Raw genomic sequence first — 14,811 nt, 5'->3', positions numbered from 1 at the left:
CGCTTTATAAAGTCAGGCACATTGTCGAGGTGAGCTTGGGCCTGGATTGTGTTATTCAGTTATCAATATTGTTATCCATTTCATCGTTGCAGTGCGGACACATGAGCGTCGGCGCTAAGTGCAGGCGCAGAACGAAGGCCACAAAAATCTGCGGGTCGGCCTAGAATGCGTGTCTATCATTAAAAGAGGCTTCCAGTGCCTCGGTTCCGCTTTACATGCTTTAGATCGGCGGTGCGCCACCTCTGAGATGAACCCAAGCTCTCAAGACGCGGCTACAGCGTCACTCTCGCGACTGCAGGTGTACTCCATCTACCTGCGCTGGGACGACGTGTCGTTGGCCCGCGGTTCTTTCCTGGTCAGCCTGGTGGTGAACATCGACGTGGCGCTGCTCGTGGTTGCCGCCTTCCTCAGCTTCGTCTCGTCAATGGGCTTCCTGGGCGCGCTGAAGGAGAACATAGGCTGCCTCTACTGTTACAACTGGATGCTCTTCACCATGGTGCTCGTCTGCGCCCTGGGCTTCGCCCTGCTCATTGCCACCCCTTACCTCGCCACCAGGGTACGCACCGGTAGCGTGGATCTGAAGAAGCAGCTGAGCGTACTTGTTAGAAGGCAGCAGTATCCACCCAAGAGGTCACGGCACGCACAATCAGTATTGCCGAGGCCCTAAGGTTCAAGGATGAAGAAAGTACTGGTGATACATCCGCGGGAGATGACAGTAAGAAACGACTGGAGGATTGGTGGCATCAAAGCAGGGTAGTTAGCTAATATATACGAGCTTGCGATTTAAAGAGACACTGAGGTTACCCCCTTCTAATACAGTTCTCAGTACAAATATATTCTCTGGCGCCCTCCAAGCCCGGAGGATGCTGGAGCACCTTGCGGTGGGTGCACTTCCGGGAGCCTACCAAATTCTACGGACCATGTTTACATGAAGGCACAAGGTGGGATCCGTATAAGTGACTCTGCTCGAGAATGGCGGTGGGTACACTCTAAACAGAAATGTGTAGAAAGGGTGTAGAACTGTCCTCTAGCCCACTTCTTTTTATAAAAGGGCGTCCGTTATAGACGACAGTTTACGCCCTTTTTGCTCCCATATAGGCGTATTCGTGTTTAGAGTGTAGGTGGGAAGCATACCGAACCCCCCTAGGGTATTGCGCCGAATCCGGGCAACTTCCGGGCAGCCTCTGGAGCAGCTTCCGGTGGGTGCACCGTAGGGCACCTGCCAAATTTTCAGTGATATGCATCGGTGAGTGTGCAGGACATGGACTGCGTTTGCTACGCGTCGAAACTACGTGAGACGAGTGTCTGCCAGTGTGTGCGTGGTCATATCAATTGTACGCGTCACGCCGTGCAATTTATTGTACCAAGAAATCACCATGCTCCTTTCGCGCACTACCACTACCTTTTCTTCCCTTCCCTTGTGTGGGGTAGCAGGCCAGGGTTACCTTACCGCAGGCTGACCTCTCAATCTTTCCTCTCATCAAACAGACGATGGTTATACGAAGGGCCAGGGTGGGCTGCGGATAACGACTCTCGCCGTAAAAAAAAATACCGTTCCTGATACCTGTACCTGCCACCACACCGTCTCAGAGCGGTCGCACTTAGCAGCTATCCATCCAGAAAAGTATAAAAATGGCATAGGTCGTAGAAATAGAAATCAAACTGACATAGGTGAAGCGACAAGCAGCGAAGTTTTCAGGCACTCATACGGTCATGCCACTGTGATATCGAGTCTGCAAGAAAAAGAGCAGTAAGTGACTCGCGAATGAATGAAGGCAGAAAGGGAAGAAGTATTAGCTTTAGACATAAATTAGTTTACACACAAGTTAAAGAATTACAGCAGATTATGTGGCTGCAGCAATTGAGACAAAGTGACGTCAGAAATCAATAGGACTTTTGAAGAACAAAATGAAAGCAAACATTTCGTTATAATCAGAAAGAGAAGCCAATTTTGTTTGGAGGCTTAGGAGGGGTGCTTGAGGCCGAAATTTGATGAACAACAAAGGGACACTTAGCCCGTTTTGGCTGCCTTTGCATGGAAGACAAGTAGACGATGGTGAATGTTTTAGTGCTGTTGCCAACATTGTAAACAGAAATACGCCCGTATGGAAGTAAAATGAGAGTAAGCTTATTCCCTTTTCCGCAATCTCGCCGCCCAGGCTATTACCCATTTCGCTTACACCACGATGCTATACTACGGCGGCCATCATCCAGATCACAAACTCCTGTTTGACACAGGAGTAATGAGATCCACAACAGCGAGAATAGACGCAACTTAATAAATAAAATAATCACCGCTAAGCAAGATGAACGCGGCTAGGTGCCATTGCAGGCAAAAAAAAGTTAAGACCCTTATTTCGCTTTCACAGGACCTGCAAAGTGTTGTGAGCATCGAACTGATCGAGCGTTACCGAGACAACGCGGACTTCCAGCACATCGTTGATTTCGTCCAGGTGTGTAGAAAATTTCTCGATGTGAGAACTTGCAGAGCAACATTACTGCCTGCACTCGCTTTAAGAATTCGTGCTGATAGTTGTTTGGTATGAAATAGCGGCCTATGTATTGAGGGTTTAAAATTTTGGAGAGTTGTAATATGTATTCTCCACTGGTCCACGGCTGACATTCATACCGCAACCCTTTTTTGCCCTCTTCTACCTTATAAAGGCCCGATTTCCATTGAAATAGCCTCTTTGTCACAAGGACGGGGGGATCTAAAGAGACAGGCCTCCAACTTCAATTTCTTCTCAATGCGTCATCAGGTTAATTTCCGTTCCATTTAGACCTCTACCACCAGTCGCTATTCCCAAAGACATAAGCTGAGCGGGATTTCGTCACGTTGGTCGCAGCAGAAACACGTTCACGATGCCATTTACTTGCCCAATCCACACTGGCGTACCGGCACCCGACGAATGACGCAGCATGACAAGGCGTTTGGCACGCCTACCGAGATTTATCAGCGCTAGTCTTATCTCGGAAAAGAAGCAGTGTAGTGGCTGGAATCGGCGGAGCACCACCGCTGTGTTTCGTCCGTACTCGATACGGCGACAGTAAGGCGGCATCGGCCGCGCCGTGACCAGACTGTGGCGTCGGTGGTTAGCTGTTTCCTTCGCAGCTTATGGAGCTTGTGTCGCGATTGACGTCATCACACAATTAAGTAACAAAATTAGCCGTTAAAAAACTAAGTCCTGGGATCGCGGCTGTGGATGTGATACCCACTACATGGTTCCCAGGTTCAGTACAAGTGCTGCGGGGTGACCGAGGCGGCCTACAAGGACTGGAACAGAAACATCTACTTCAACTGCTCCCAGAGCAACCCCAGCGCCGAGCGGTGTTCGGTGCCGTCTTCGTGCTGCCGGGATCCCGAGAAGGAGAGTCTGGAGACGGTGCTGCAGCGTCGCTTCTGCGGCCACAACGTGCTCGCCATGACCGAACAGCAGGCCTGGGACAAGGTGAGTGCGTGGGCCTCTTGTTTCCGGGACGGGACACACATTGCTTGAGCACGAGTCGGTGAATTTCTGAGCATTTCTTACAGTTCAAGAGCTGCTGACGCATTGCCTGTTCTCTGATCGATTGCGGCTTACAAATGGGCTTTTTGCTACGGGCGCCAGCCAGCAGGCCCCCGCGTAAGCCGGTCTTTGTTCGCGCTGGTAGCTCAATGCTAAATCTGACCATTAACAGACGGGACCTACAGTACGGTACTGACAGGTATGGTATCGGCACCTGCACGCTCTTGTCAGTGGGTTACTGTGAAACTTGAGGGAGAATTTGCAAGAGCAGAAACGCCAGGAATTGCAAGAATAGAACGCCGCTCTGTTGTTCGCCTGGCGTGAAGGTGAACACCCGCAACTGCGTGAACAGCTTCACCAAGACGGTGCAGCAGGAGTCGATCAAACTCTGCGTGGCGGCCGTGGTGGTGGTGTGCGTGCTGCTGCTCGTCAAGGGCATGGCGTCGCGGGTGCAGGGCGAGATCGTGGAGATCAGTCGACGCTACCAGCGCCACCAGCGCGAGCGCCAGCACCGCGAGCGATTGCGCCAGGCGTGTAGGCGTGCCCGGGCTTCGCAGCGCGCCACGCCGCCCCAACGGTACGTGCTGTTCATAGCGTACTACAGTAGCCGTGTTTGCTATAGCGAGACTAGCAGCGCGTCGCATTCCAACGAATCGCATCGAACTGAGCCGAACGGCGTCGTGTTGCATCGCACCGCGTCGCATCAGACTACGTCTAGCGCTTTGGAGCTATGTACTACATGGGGGTGAAATAGCGATGGAGGGAACGAATTCGCGAAAAAACTCGAACTCACGAACTCACAAATGAGTTCATGAATGAGTTCATGAATGAGTTCTTGAATGAGTTCTTGAATGAGTTCTTGAATGAGTTCATGAATGAGTTCATGAATGAATGAGTTCATGAATGAATGAATGAATGAAGGAATGAATGAATGATATTAATGGTAGAAAATTTTGAGACAAGGGCGCCCGTTGTCCGCCACTCCCGATATGGACATCACGGCCGTCTCCTCATTTCATTCAGTTTTCTTTTATCGTTTGCGCTGGAGTCTACTGGACAGAACATGACTGCAGTACCACGGGGCAGTGTTTACACGTACTTTCTGCGAGTCAAGTTCCTACCCTCCACGCCGTCTAGCGCATTACTACTACGTGCTTTTTCTAACACCTAATCGCATTTTATGAACACCTCTGAGATGCAGTGGAGGAGCTCTAGCGGCTCCGACACGCGCTTTATTATCTTCACCGCTGGTTTAACGACACTTCGCAGTGCACCTGGATGCCACACAGACTTGTGTTGCATCATCAGCCTGACTGCACCCACTGCAGAGCAAAGGCCTCTACTATGTCTCCCCAATTAACCTGTCCTTTGCCAGCTGCGACAAACTTATCACCGCAAACTTCCTAATCTCATCCGCCCACCTAACCTTCTGCCGCTACGATTGCCTCATCTTGGGATCCACTCCGTTACCCTTAGGGACCAGCAGTTATATTGCCTTCGCATTACATTCCCCGCTCAAGCCCATTTATTGATCTTGATTTCGACTAGGATGCCATTAACCCGCCTTTGTTCCCTCACCCAGTCTGCCCGCTACCGGTCTCTTAAGGTTACACCTATCATTTTCCTTTCCATATACCTCGCTGTGCTGTCCTTAACTTAAGCCGAACCCTTTTCGTTAGCCTCCACGTTTGTGCCCCATAGGTGAGTACCGGTAAGGTACCGCCGTTGTACACTTTATAATAAATCATGTACACGAATGTATATCAGAGGTCTAAACGGCGGCCGCAGTCCTATGCGCACTGTATCCGCACTTGCTCATGCACCAATGTGACAACGATGATGTTTCAAGATAAGGTCATTCTGCATGGTACCGTGATGCTCGCTATTTTCACGGAACTGAAGTGGCCACAACTGGCGTAGGTCAGGGTTAATGAAGGTCAAAGGGAGAGGCCTTTGTCCAGCAGTGGGCGCAGTTAATCTAATCTTGACGATTTATGACGAATTCGTAACATCGATGAACGCAGCGCACACCGGCTTGCAGCCTGTCTAGAACTGAGCTCTTGCATGTTTCGTCTTGCGCAGGCAACCGCAACAACGATTTTTCGCACCGGGCCCCTACGTCACGCCGGCGTACACGGCGACGCCCGTTTATGTCTACTACGAAGCGCAAGACCCGCTGCATCAAACAAAGAGAGCGCAGTAGTGCCGTTTTTCAAACCAGTCACTAAGCAGTGTTTCTGCTGCACCTTTGAGTCACTGCGTTTGCTTAAATCGTTTGTCAAATTTCACGAATTTGTAACTATCGAGCGGTTGGCAGAGCTATTGAAGACTGGCTTGCCTGAGAGCGGAATAAATACAAAAAGTGACGCGTTGTCTCTCTTGAAGCATTCGGTATGCATCGCAATGGTAGCAGAGCTCGAGTGCTAACGTACAGTGAAGCAGCTCTCGAATGAGCTTGCCGAATGAAAGGCCTTGAAAGGTGTGGAAAGAAAGTCATGCCGTGGCTATCACTGCCGCAGGAAAAACTGCCCCGCCATAGGTATCGAGATGTGGGTCGTGTTTGCATTCTTAACTCGCAACCGCTATGCAGTGGTGGTATTGTTTACTGTGTACAAATAAAAAGCTCAAAAATGAAGAAAAAGTGGCTGAAGTTCGCAGTTACTGCTGCATTACTCCGTGACACTTGATGCGCGGCAAGGGGAAATAAAGGAGGGGGTAAAATGGCGGTGCGAAAAGAGTGAATTAAAGTAGGGATGGGGGGAGAGGGTAGTGGGGGGAGGGGGGAGGGGGCCGGAGGTTTTAGTGCATCAAGCTTTATCGGTCTGCATTAAGAACGAAAGCATGCAGCATGCTGCGCTAAGCACAAGTTGCTCCGGGCAAGCTATGTTGCGGTAAAACAAAAAAAAATCTTTCGTACTGAGGAAATACGGAGTCAGGCCTGAAAAACGTTTTTATAAAACTATTGCCTATTACCGCTGCCGTTATAACTTCCGTCCGTACTATCTAAGCGTGTGTACCTTGCGCATGTAATGCGTAGTAATGTGTGCAGATACATTGTACTCGCAGTGGTAGCGCGGTTATGCTAAGCTAAACCCCTCAACTGACCAAAAAGGAGCCGTGCAAACGACGGTGACAGGAAACTTGCTGCGCCGCTGTGATTACATTCCCATTCAGTGGTATGAAAATTTGTTCATGTGCTCTTCGTCGAAATTGATACGCATGAAAATAAGATTTTTGATAGCAATCGATTTTTGAGAAATGCTAGGGCATTGTTCGTGAGCTCCCTGGCAGACTGGAAAAGGTGCTGAAAATGTAAAGGCGGACGCTTACACACACTGTCGTCACATGACAAATCATGAAATGCCTGCGCAAGTACGTCAGAACAGTCTCGCGTCCTTATAGCAGTCTTTAGCCGTTCCACCAATCCATATACGTGTGCGACGGGGGCTGAGAGACCAAAAAAACAAAAACAAACTATGACGGTGGAAAAGCCCTACTGTGAACAGAAATACTTTGCGATAGGTATTACGAAAGAGCGGAATTGTTTTCACTACACGATGGCGTGCTGGCGGTGAAAAGAACGGAGACGACATCGGCAGACGTAACGGGGTATGCTCATGTAGAAATTAATTCAATAAATCTGTTCCTAGTAAACGCCGTCCGAGGCGTTTGACGCACCAGCTCGGATAAACTTTATTGCTCTAATAAAGGAGTCTTGCTGCTTGCCCGAAGATTGCTGATGTCTTCCAGGCTGGGCGTGGTTGGCGCCCCTAGTCCAAGGCACCACTGTCCCTGACCATCCGGCATGCGTGGCACACTAGGTCTCTTTGGACCTTGAGCTGGCTGCTGGTTAGCCGGTCCTCCCACTGCTCCGCATTTGGCTCTTTGTTACCTCTGAAAGCTGCATTGTGTATGCATTCCCATGTGATATGATACAGCGTGGGGTTTGCCCCGCACCACGGACATGTATCCCTACACTGCTCCGGATACATCTTATGTAGAATGTGAAGGTTGTGGAAGGCTCCTGTTTGGAGTCTTCTCCAACATGTCGCTTCATATTGTGTTAGCAGAGGATGTGGCTGAGGATATTTGCGTCTTCTGCCTTTGATGAGGTTGAGGATAGCTGCATACGTGAGCTCAACCGTTATCTCCGGGCCGTCCGAGGCGTTTGACGCACCAGCTCGGATAGTAAGCTCGCGAGCTAGCTTGTCCGCCTTCAGTTCGCTAGTTTGTCCGAGCGTGGAAAATATATTCTATCTCGATGATGATGAATTTTTCATGGCACAAGGGCAGCTTAGACAAACGTCATGACACGAGGTGTTATCTGCAAAAGTTTAGGTCAGCAATCCATCTTAAAAATATTTCACCCCACAGAAGCAAAGAACCAAGCCATGGGAAATTTTATACCGTCTATCGCGATTTGAACGTCACCAGGTTCGTTCCGGCTAAAACGCACCGAGAAATTTTTTCCTGCCATGACGATCACTTAGTCCGCAGAAAAAAAAAAAAGATGGCGCAGGATAAAGGAATCTTTCGGCTAGCTGAGCTCGCCGTATTCGTAGAAGCCTTCTCGTGAAAATAAACCGTTAGAGCAGTTTGATACCAGTAGGTTAACACTGAAGTGGTCATCTTTAAATCGCGTTAAGGCTGATTCACATGCTAGCGACAGAGCGAAATGAGCGATTGAGCGACGCGTCGCGGCGAACAATTTCCAACTAGTAAAGTTGCGTTAGCCGAGGAGGTGGCTATAGCGCTGGCAGCCACTCACTGCGAAGCCACGCACATAATTTCTGATTCTCAATACGCCTGTCGAAATTATAGGAAGGGAAGAATAGCGGCACCTGCCAGCAAAGTTTTAGCAAACGCGCAACATAGCTCAATCTCGAGAACAGAACGATTGGTATGGGTGCCTGGACACTGCAGGGAATAGAAAGGAACGAGGATGCTCACACAGCCACCCGAGCGTCTCTGCCCCGGAGTTCCACTGAATTCCCAGACTCTGTCGGGACTCCTGTATTGAATCCGCTTACCACATATGTGGACATTACAGCTCAGTAGGCAGACGTTCCCAGAGCCCGCCAAAGGCCTAGATAGAACTCAGGGACGACACCCCAGAAGGCTGCAAACCGGGTCGTTTCTAAGCCCCGCGATCTTAAAACACATAGACCCGACTTTTTCGGGAAACTGTAAGCTTTGTGACACATGGGAAGACGCATATCATATGGTACTGGCCTACCTGAAAAAACGCGGGAATAAAGAGAATAAATCAGCCATCGAGAGAGGACTGGGAGGTGACCTTGTCCGACTGCTTGGACCTGGAGTCCCAGAAGGCTCTGGTTCAAAGAGCGTGGGCAGCGGCTACCGCCTATGGTGTTCCGGAATAAGGATTACCACTCAGGCAAGGGCGCGATGAAACCTTCCGCTTGCCCCTAAAGCCCACCCCGGTGCATCCAATGAAATTTTTACCGCCACCAACTTGTTGAAACCCTGTCGCTCTGGCCGCTCGAGCCGCCGCCACGGCTCGAAACAGGTTTTCGCAACCACGGCGGCAGAAATCGCGAGCGTTTTCGCTTGCATGTTAAAGGGACAGTGAGGAGAGCTCTATCAATTTTTGTTTGTTAGCAAAATTTGATAGTTCGGCATTTCATGGCTTTGTTGCCGCTTGTCCGGGAGCGAAAGATGCCGTTATTTCAAAGGAATTTGGATTCGAAGTTGAAAAAAAAAATTGGCAATGGCTTAGCTCCGCTTTGACAGGATATACGTAGCGGGAGGTACGTTTCCCTGGCTAAGCTTGTTGTTCTGGTAATGCCAAACGCAAAGTGTCATATATTGGACTACTCACAGGTGTCAAGTTCTTTTGGTGCCACAGTCGGTCGCACACACTACAAATGTGTCCAACCGGATTGTTCACAAAGTCTGCTTCAAATGTCCTGTCACAGATGGACTTTCTGAAACTCCGATGGTGTGATCAGTCACACGACGGGCCTTCACATCCTCTTCGGTTGGTTCCCGTTGATGACGCCTTCCATAGGCTATGCGGCGTCTATTACGTTCGGCAGTCAGGCGTCTCCGTTTGGCAAGGCGTTCCTCTCTCTGTTCGGGCGTCTCCGCTGTTTTCTTCGCCTTCTGACGCTCGTTCTCTGTTTGTTGAGTAGCCAACTGCCAGTCGACAACCACAGGATCGGAAAAGAGTAATTGTTCTCTTGTCCATACCGCCGTTTAGCAGCGGCTGGACTCTCCTTCTTTGTATCCATATCAAGCGTTGCGATACAGCCGCCGATTACATCTCCGCCTTTTATACGCAATGCTGCGCATGCGACGACGCGCGGTTCGGGTGATAGGGCGGCGCGCGGCGAGGCGGTGGTGACGAACGTGGCGCAGCTGTGGGGTCTCTCTGGTTACGATAGTATCGGCGCATGCGCACAACTGCTCATCCGCGTGACTTCACGTTCACCTTAGATGGTGGAGCGGGCGCGCAGCCGCGGCGACCAATGTTTTGCGGCGGCGAAGCGCGCGGCGCGCCCACTGCTCCTCTCCGGTTGCCATGGTAACGACGCATGCGCACAACTGGCCTCCCGCCTGTACAGCGAAATGCTCGACGGTCCCGCTACAAGTTTTTCCCGCCTTTCGATTCAAACTTGGCGCACTGTTATGACGTCACACGACGGAGTGACGTGAAGCGTGACGTAAACGCAGACTCCCTGATTTCTGGCGGCTAGCGGTGCGGTCTAGCAGCACCCGAAATGAAAGCTACCGCCGCCGCACGTTGAATGCATCTATCGGGGGTCGCTACCGTCGGTTCGTTTACGTTTGCACCGGCGTCTGGAAAACCTGCGCTGCCAAGGTGGCACTGCAATTGTTCCATTCGGTGACTCAAAACCGCTTTTGTCAGCCCCTTGGGCCGCTTCAAACGCGAGAACACATTCTGCGCGATTATATACCCGCATTTGGCTGACAGCATTCATTGCCTAGCTTCTCTCGGCGCAGCCCAGATAGCTGACGCACGGCAAGTGCGCCTTCGACAGAGCGCGGAGGCTCACGCCAATAAGCGCCTGAAGGTGGCGCGGAAGTGTGCTAAGAGTATTGTTACAGATGAGGGTATTCGACTAGAAGGGGATGAAGCAATAAAACACATAGGAACAAGGATGACGGAAAAATTTTCAGCAAAGCACGTGGTACATAATTTATCGAAGGAGGATAGACCGGTTACAGCAATAGCTTCACTTGAGCAAGGAGAGTGGGAAAGGGCAGAGAAGAAGGTTCCTAGTGGCACATCAACAGGACCAGATGGTATCCCGATTATGTTGATAAAGAAGTTAGGACCAAAATCCAAGCAAACATTAATACAGGTAGTGAACAAAATGATAGTGGATGAGAAAGTCCCCGATGAATGGCGATTAAGTAGGGAAAGGGGGACAAAGCAGACGTAAGTAACTATCGCCCCATAACAGTGACGTCTGTGGTTTACAGGGTGGTGATGCAAATTATAAAGGATAGACTGCAGGCTTGGGTGGAGAACGAGGGGGTGCTAGGGGAACTACAGAATGGGTTCCGGAAACAAAGGAGGTTGGAGGACAATCTATTTTCATTGACACAGTGTATAGAAATTGCGGAAAAGGAACATAGGCCCTTATTGCTAGCATTTCTGGATATTAGGGGAGCCTATGACAACGTTACTCAGGAGCATTTGTGGGACATATTGGGCACATTGGATGTGGAAAATGGAGTAATTAATCTTTTAAAAGATATATATAGAGGTAACAGAGTGCTCATAAAATGGGAAAAAAATGTATCAGGGCCTGTAGAGATACAGCGGGGGCTTAGACAAGGATGTCCTCTGTCCCCTTTGTTGTTCATGTTGTACCTGCAAGGTTTGGAGGCCAAGCTAGAGGGGAGCGGACTAGGTTTCAACCTATCTTTTTTCAAACAAGGGGAATTGATTAAACAGACATTACCGGGACTAATATATGCGGACGATATAGTGATAATGGCTGACAACAAGGAAGACCTGCAGAAGTTGTTAGACATATGCAGTACAGAGGGAGATAGATTAGGCTTCAAGTATAGTAAGGAAAAATCTGCAGTCATGACATTTAATGAAGAGGGCGGCGAGCATAGAATACAGGAGTTCGTGCTAAAGGTAGTGAATGAGTACAAGTATCTTGGGGTGTGGATAAATAACAGTGTTGAGTATCTGACAGAGCATGAAAAATATGTAATGAATAAAGCTAGTAGGAATGCAGCTGTCATGAAAAATAGGGCACCGTGGAATTACAATAGGTATGAGGTGGTAAGAGGGATCTGGAAAGGGGTGATGGTCCCTAGCCTGACCTTCGGGAATGCGGTCCTGTGTATGAGGCCAGATGTTCAAGCAAGGCTGGAAATTAGGCAACGGGGAGTAGGGAGGTTAGCTTTGGGAGCACATGGCAATACACCAAATCAGGGGGTACAGGGTGATATGGGATGGACGTCTTTCGAGAGCAGAGAGGCTAGCAGTAAGATAGCATTTGAGGAACGATTGAGAAGGATGGAGGAAAAGCGGTGGGCTAGGAAAGTTTTCAGATACCTGTATGTAAAGAATGTTGACACGAAATGGAGAAAGCGAACTAGAAAATTGACAAGCAAATATCTGGACAGCAGTAAGGGGGCAAATCAGCAATTATCGGTTAAGAAAAAGGTTAAGGGAACAGAGAGAGCTTTGTGGAAAACAGGGATGCTGACGAAATCGGCACTAGAAACATACCGGACCTTTAAACAGGAAATTGTTAAAGAAAATATCTATGATAATTGTAGGGGAAGTTCTTTGTTGTTTGAGGCCAGGACTGGAGTTTTGCGGACTAAGAAGTATAGAGTCAGGTACCAGGAGATAGACACTTTGTGCATTGCGTGCGGAGAGGAGGAGGAAACGGCTGAACACTTGATACTTTTCTGTAAAGGGCTTCACCCTACAGTGGAAGGCAGCGGGGCTGACTTACCCAAGGCATTGGGGTTTAGGGATAGTGAAGGGAAAGTGGATTTTAAGAGGTTAGAAGTAACCAAGCGAAGGTTATCTGATTGGTGGCTAAAAGCAAGCCAGGAGTAAAATTTCACAAGACATGGCTAGGTGGCTTGAGCCACCGCCCGATGTAAAGGGTTCAGCCGTATCCATCCATCCATCCATCCATACATCCATCCATCCATCCAGTACTACTCAAAACTGCTTGCTCTTCTCGCTAGGGAGTGTGTTATGGCGCTGCAATCGGCACCGCAAACTTCAGCGCAAGTTCCCCCTTGGCAGTGTTACGATGGATCCCGTTCCCGAACCCGCCAACGAAGTTCTCGCAAAAACTCCGGCCTGCATTTCAGCTACCTCAGCCCCACAGAGCTTACGATGCTTTTGAGGGGGCACGTTTAGGTTAAGCGCCGGCGGGTCATTTCCTCCTTCCTCATTGAGCAGACGTTGCTAATTAAATATCTTAACCCCAGTGCGGGGAGCAGGCCCGAGACATGCGGTCGCCCGTGAAGGAGTCGTGCTCAGCTGCAGTGACCAGCAGTACGGTTACATCTACCGGAACGCAAGCAGCCCCAGCGGGGACGCAGCAGCGTCCAGGTCTGTTACATGCGAATGGGCATGTCCTAACACTGGCCTGATGGCTTTTTCTACGCAAATAGCTGAAATTCTTTCCTAACCTGTCGGGAGTATAGTAGAAGCGTCGTTTCTGGGCCCGCGGTTTTCAGATTTGTGTGTCTGGCAGGCTCGTTAGAAATTTGCATTCAGGAACGACGTGTATTGTGGTCGCAGGGCAGTGCGCGCACTCGTGAGCGAACTTTGGTGAGCCTCTGTGCATGCCTCGAACACACGGGCTTGACGTCCCGTCTGTTCTCCATCAGGTAGTTACACGCAGTGACCGAACGCTCCGCGAGTTCTACCCTGAACGATTAATAACTGGACGCCCCACTCCAGTTGTAACCAACACAGTGCTGTGCGCGTGTGTGATTTAATTCGTCTAAAATGAACTAATCACGCGCACAACCAGGACACATTTCTGATTGTGTAAATAGTTTGTACATATTACTTCTCCCCCTATCCTCTCTTCCTGTCCCCTCACCTCTTTCATTTCATTTCTCCATTCTGCCTGCTATCCTTTATTTCCGCTGCCCCAGCTCAGGTGCTTCAGTATCGATGGCAGATGCCGGGGCTAGCAAAAATCTTTTCCTTCCTTTTTACTATTATTTTTAAATGAACCACTACCACCACCAGTCGCGAGGGGCGAGGACAAGGTGGGCACATCGCGCCCATTGGAGGCTGGCCGAGGCCAATGAATTCTGATTCTTTGATAGGCGCTGCTGCATGGTGCAGCAGGCGGCGTCGAGGAGGTTTCTCAACGGTTGCAAGGGCCAGGTTATTTTTTTTTGCCACAAAAAAAACGGATGGGTGCTCAAGGGCGCTCGCGTTTACAGTTGGCGGCTTCAAAGAAACCGACGCACGAAGCTTCACCGTGTTCCGCGCGTTTCCGGAGGTATGAGGTCCTCTGAATCGGGTTCGCTCGCCCACTTGCATGTACTACCTTCAGGTGTTGTACTGTGAAAGGATCAAATTAGCCGAGAGCTCGAAGAGGACAGCTCCGCCCAACTGCCGAGGCTATTGAATGGATCCGCAAAGAAAGGAGTTGGAGGAGAGTGGAGTCACGGTCTCTGCAGGTTCGAAATCTCCTTTAAAGGGAAAGCTTTACTGGCCGCGAACTTGCGATTTCGCCGTGGCGGTTCTCTGAGAGGAGGCTCATGACGTCGCAGCGCGGGCCTCGCCGCGAAGCCGAACAGGTCTGGGCGGGACGGCGGCGGCTGGCGCACTTAGCGCGAAACAGAGATTTGCTCCAAGTCTCCGCCAGTGCGGTCAGAGTGCGCCGAAACCGCCGAACGCGTCGGCGGTCAAGCGCAGTTGGAGTATAGAGGGTCACGCTTTGACCGACGTGACGTCGCCGTACAGCGCGCGCGCGCGCGTTACGCCGGAGTATAAACGCGCCTTAAAGGGACTATGCAACAAATTAATTGAGATTACGTAAAGCAGACGAGAGATAGGCGTTTCATCACTCGTCACCCCAACGCAAGGATTTTTAAGCTAGCATCAATAACAACGAAGATATAGACGACTAAAAATTACGCTCCTCCTCTCCCCCCTCAACTTGTACACGCGGGGCACCAGACAAAAATAAAGCAAACAGGTCTGGGACTGGGCCCCGCCTTTGAATACGTCATCAGATGACGTTCGGTTTGCAACTTCCGGTTGTCGCTCCTAGCCCCTCAGCAGCAGCGTCGGCGGCGTGGC

At 50.2% G+C, this 14,811-nt stretch overlaps 1 protein-coding gene across 1 annotated transcript in view; it reads left to right on the top strand.

Annotated features, from left to right (window-relative positions):
• LOC144134534 (uncharacterized) overlaps nucleotides 1-14,811 on the top strand; it is a 73,638-nt gene that overhangs the window by 13,217 nt on the left and 45,610 nt on the right. The window contains exons 3-6 of the mRNA XM_077667442.1: nucleotides 299-556; nucleotides 2,370-2,453; nucleotides 3,231-3,449; nucleotides 3,833-4,083. Coding sequence (XP_077523568.1) covers nucleotides 299-556; nucleotides 2,370-2,453; nucleotides 3,231-3,449; nucleotides 3,833-4,083 — 812 coding nt within the window. The remainder of the gene's footprint in view (nucleotides 1-298; nucleotides 557-2,369; nucleotides 2,454-3,230; nucleotides 3,450-3,832; nucleotides 4,084-14,811) is intronic.

This window comes from Amblyomma americanum, chromosome 5 (genome assembly GCF_052857255.1).
Source record: "Amblyomma americanum isolate KBUSLIRL-KWMA chromosome 5, ASM5285725v1, whole genome shotgun sequence".
Classification (NCBI taxonomy): Eukaryota; Metazoa; Arthropoda; class Arachnida; order Ixodida; family Ixodidae; genus Amblyomma; species Amblyomma americanum.
This window is presented reverse-complemented; position numbering and strand designations above follow the sequence as displayed.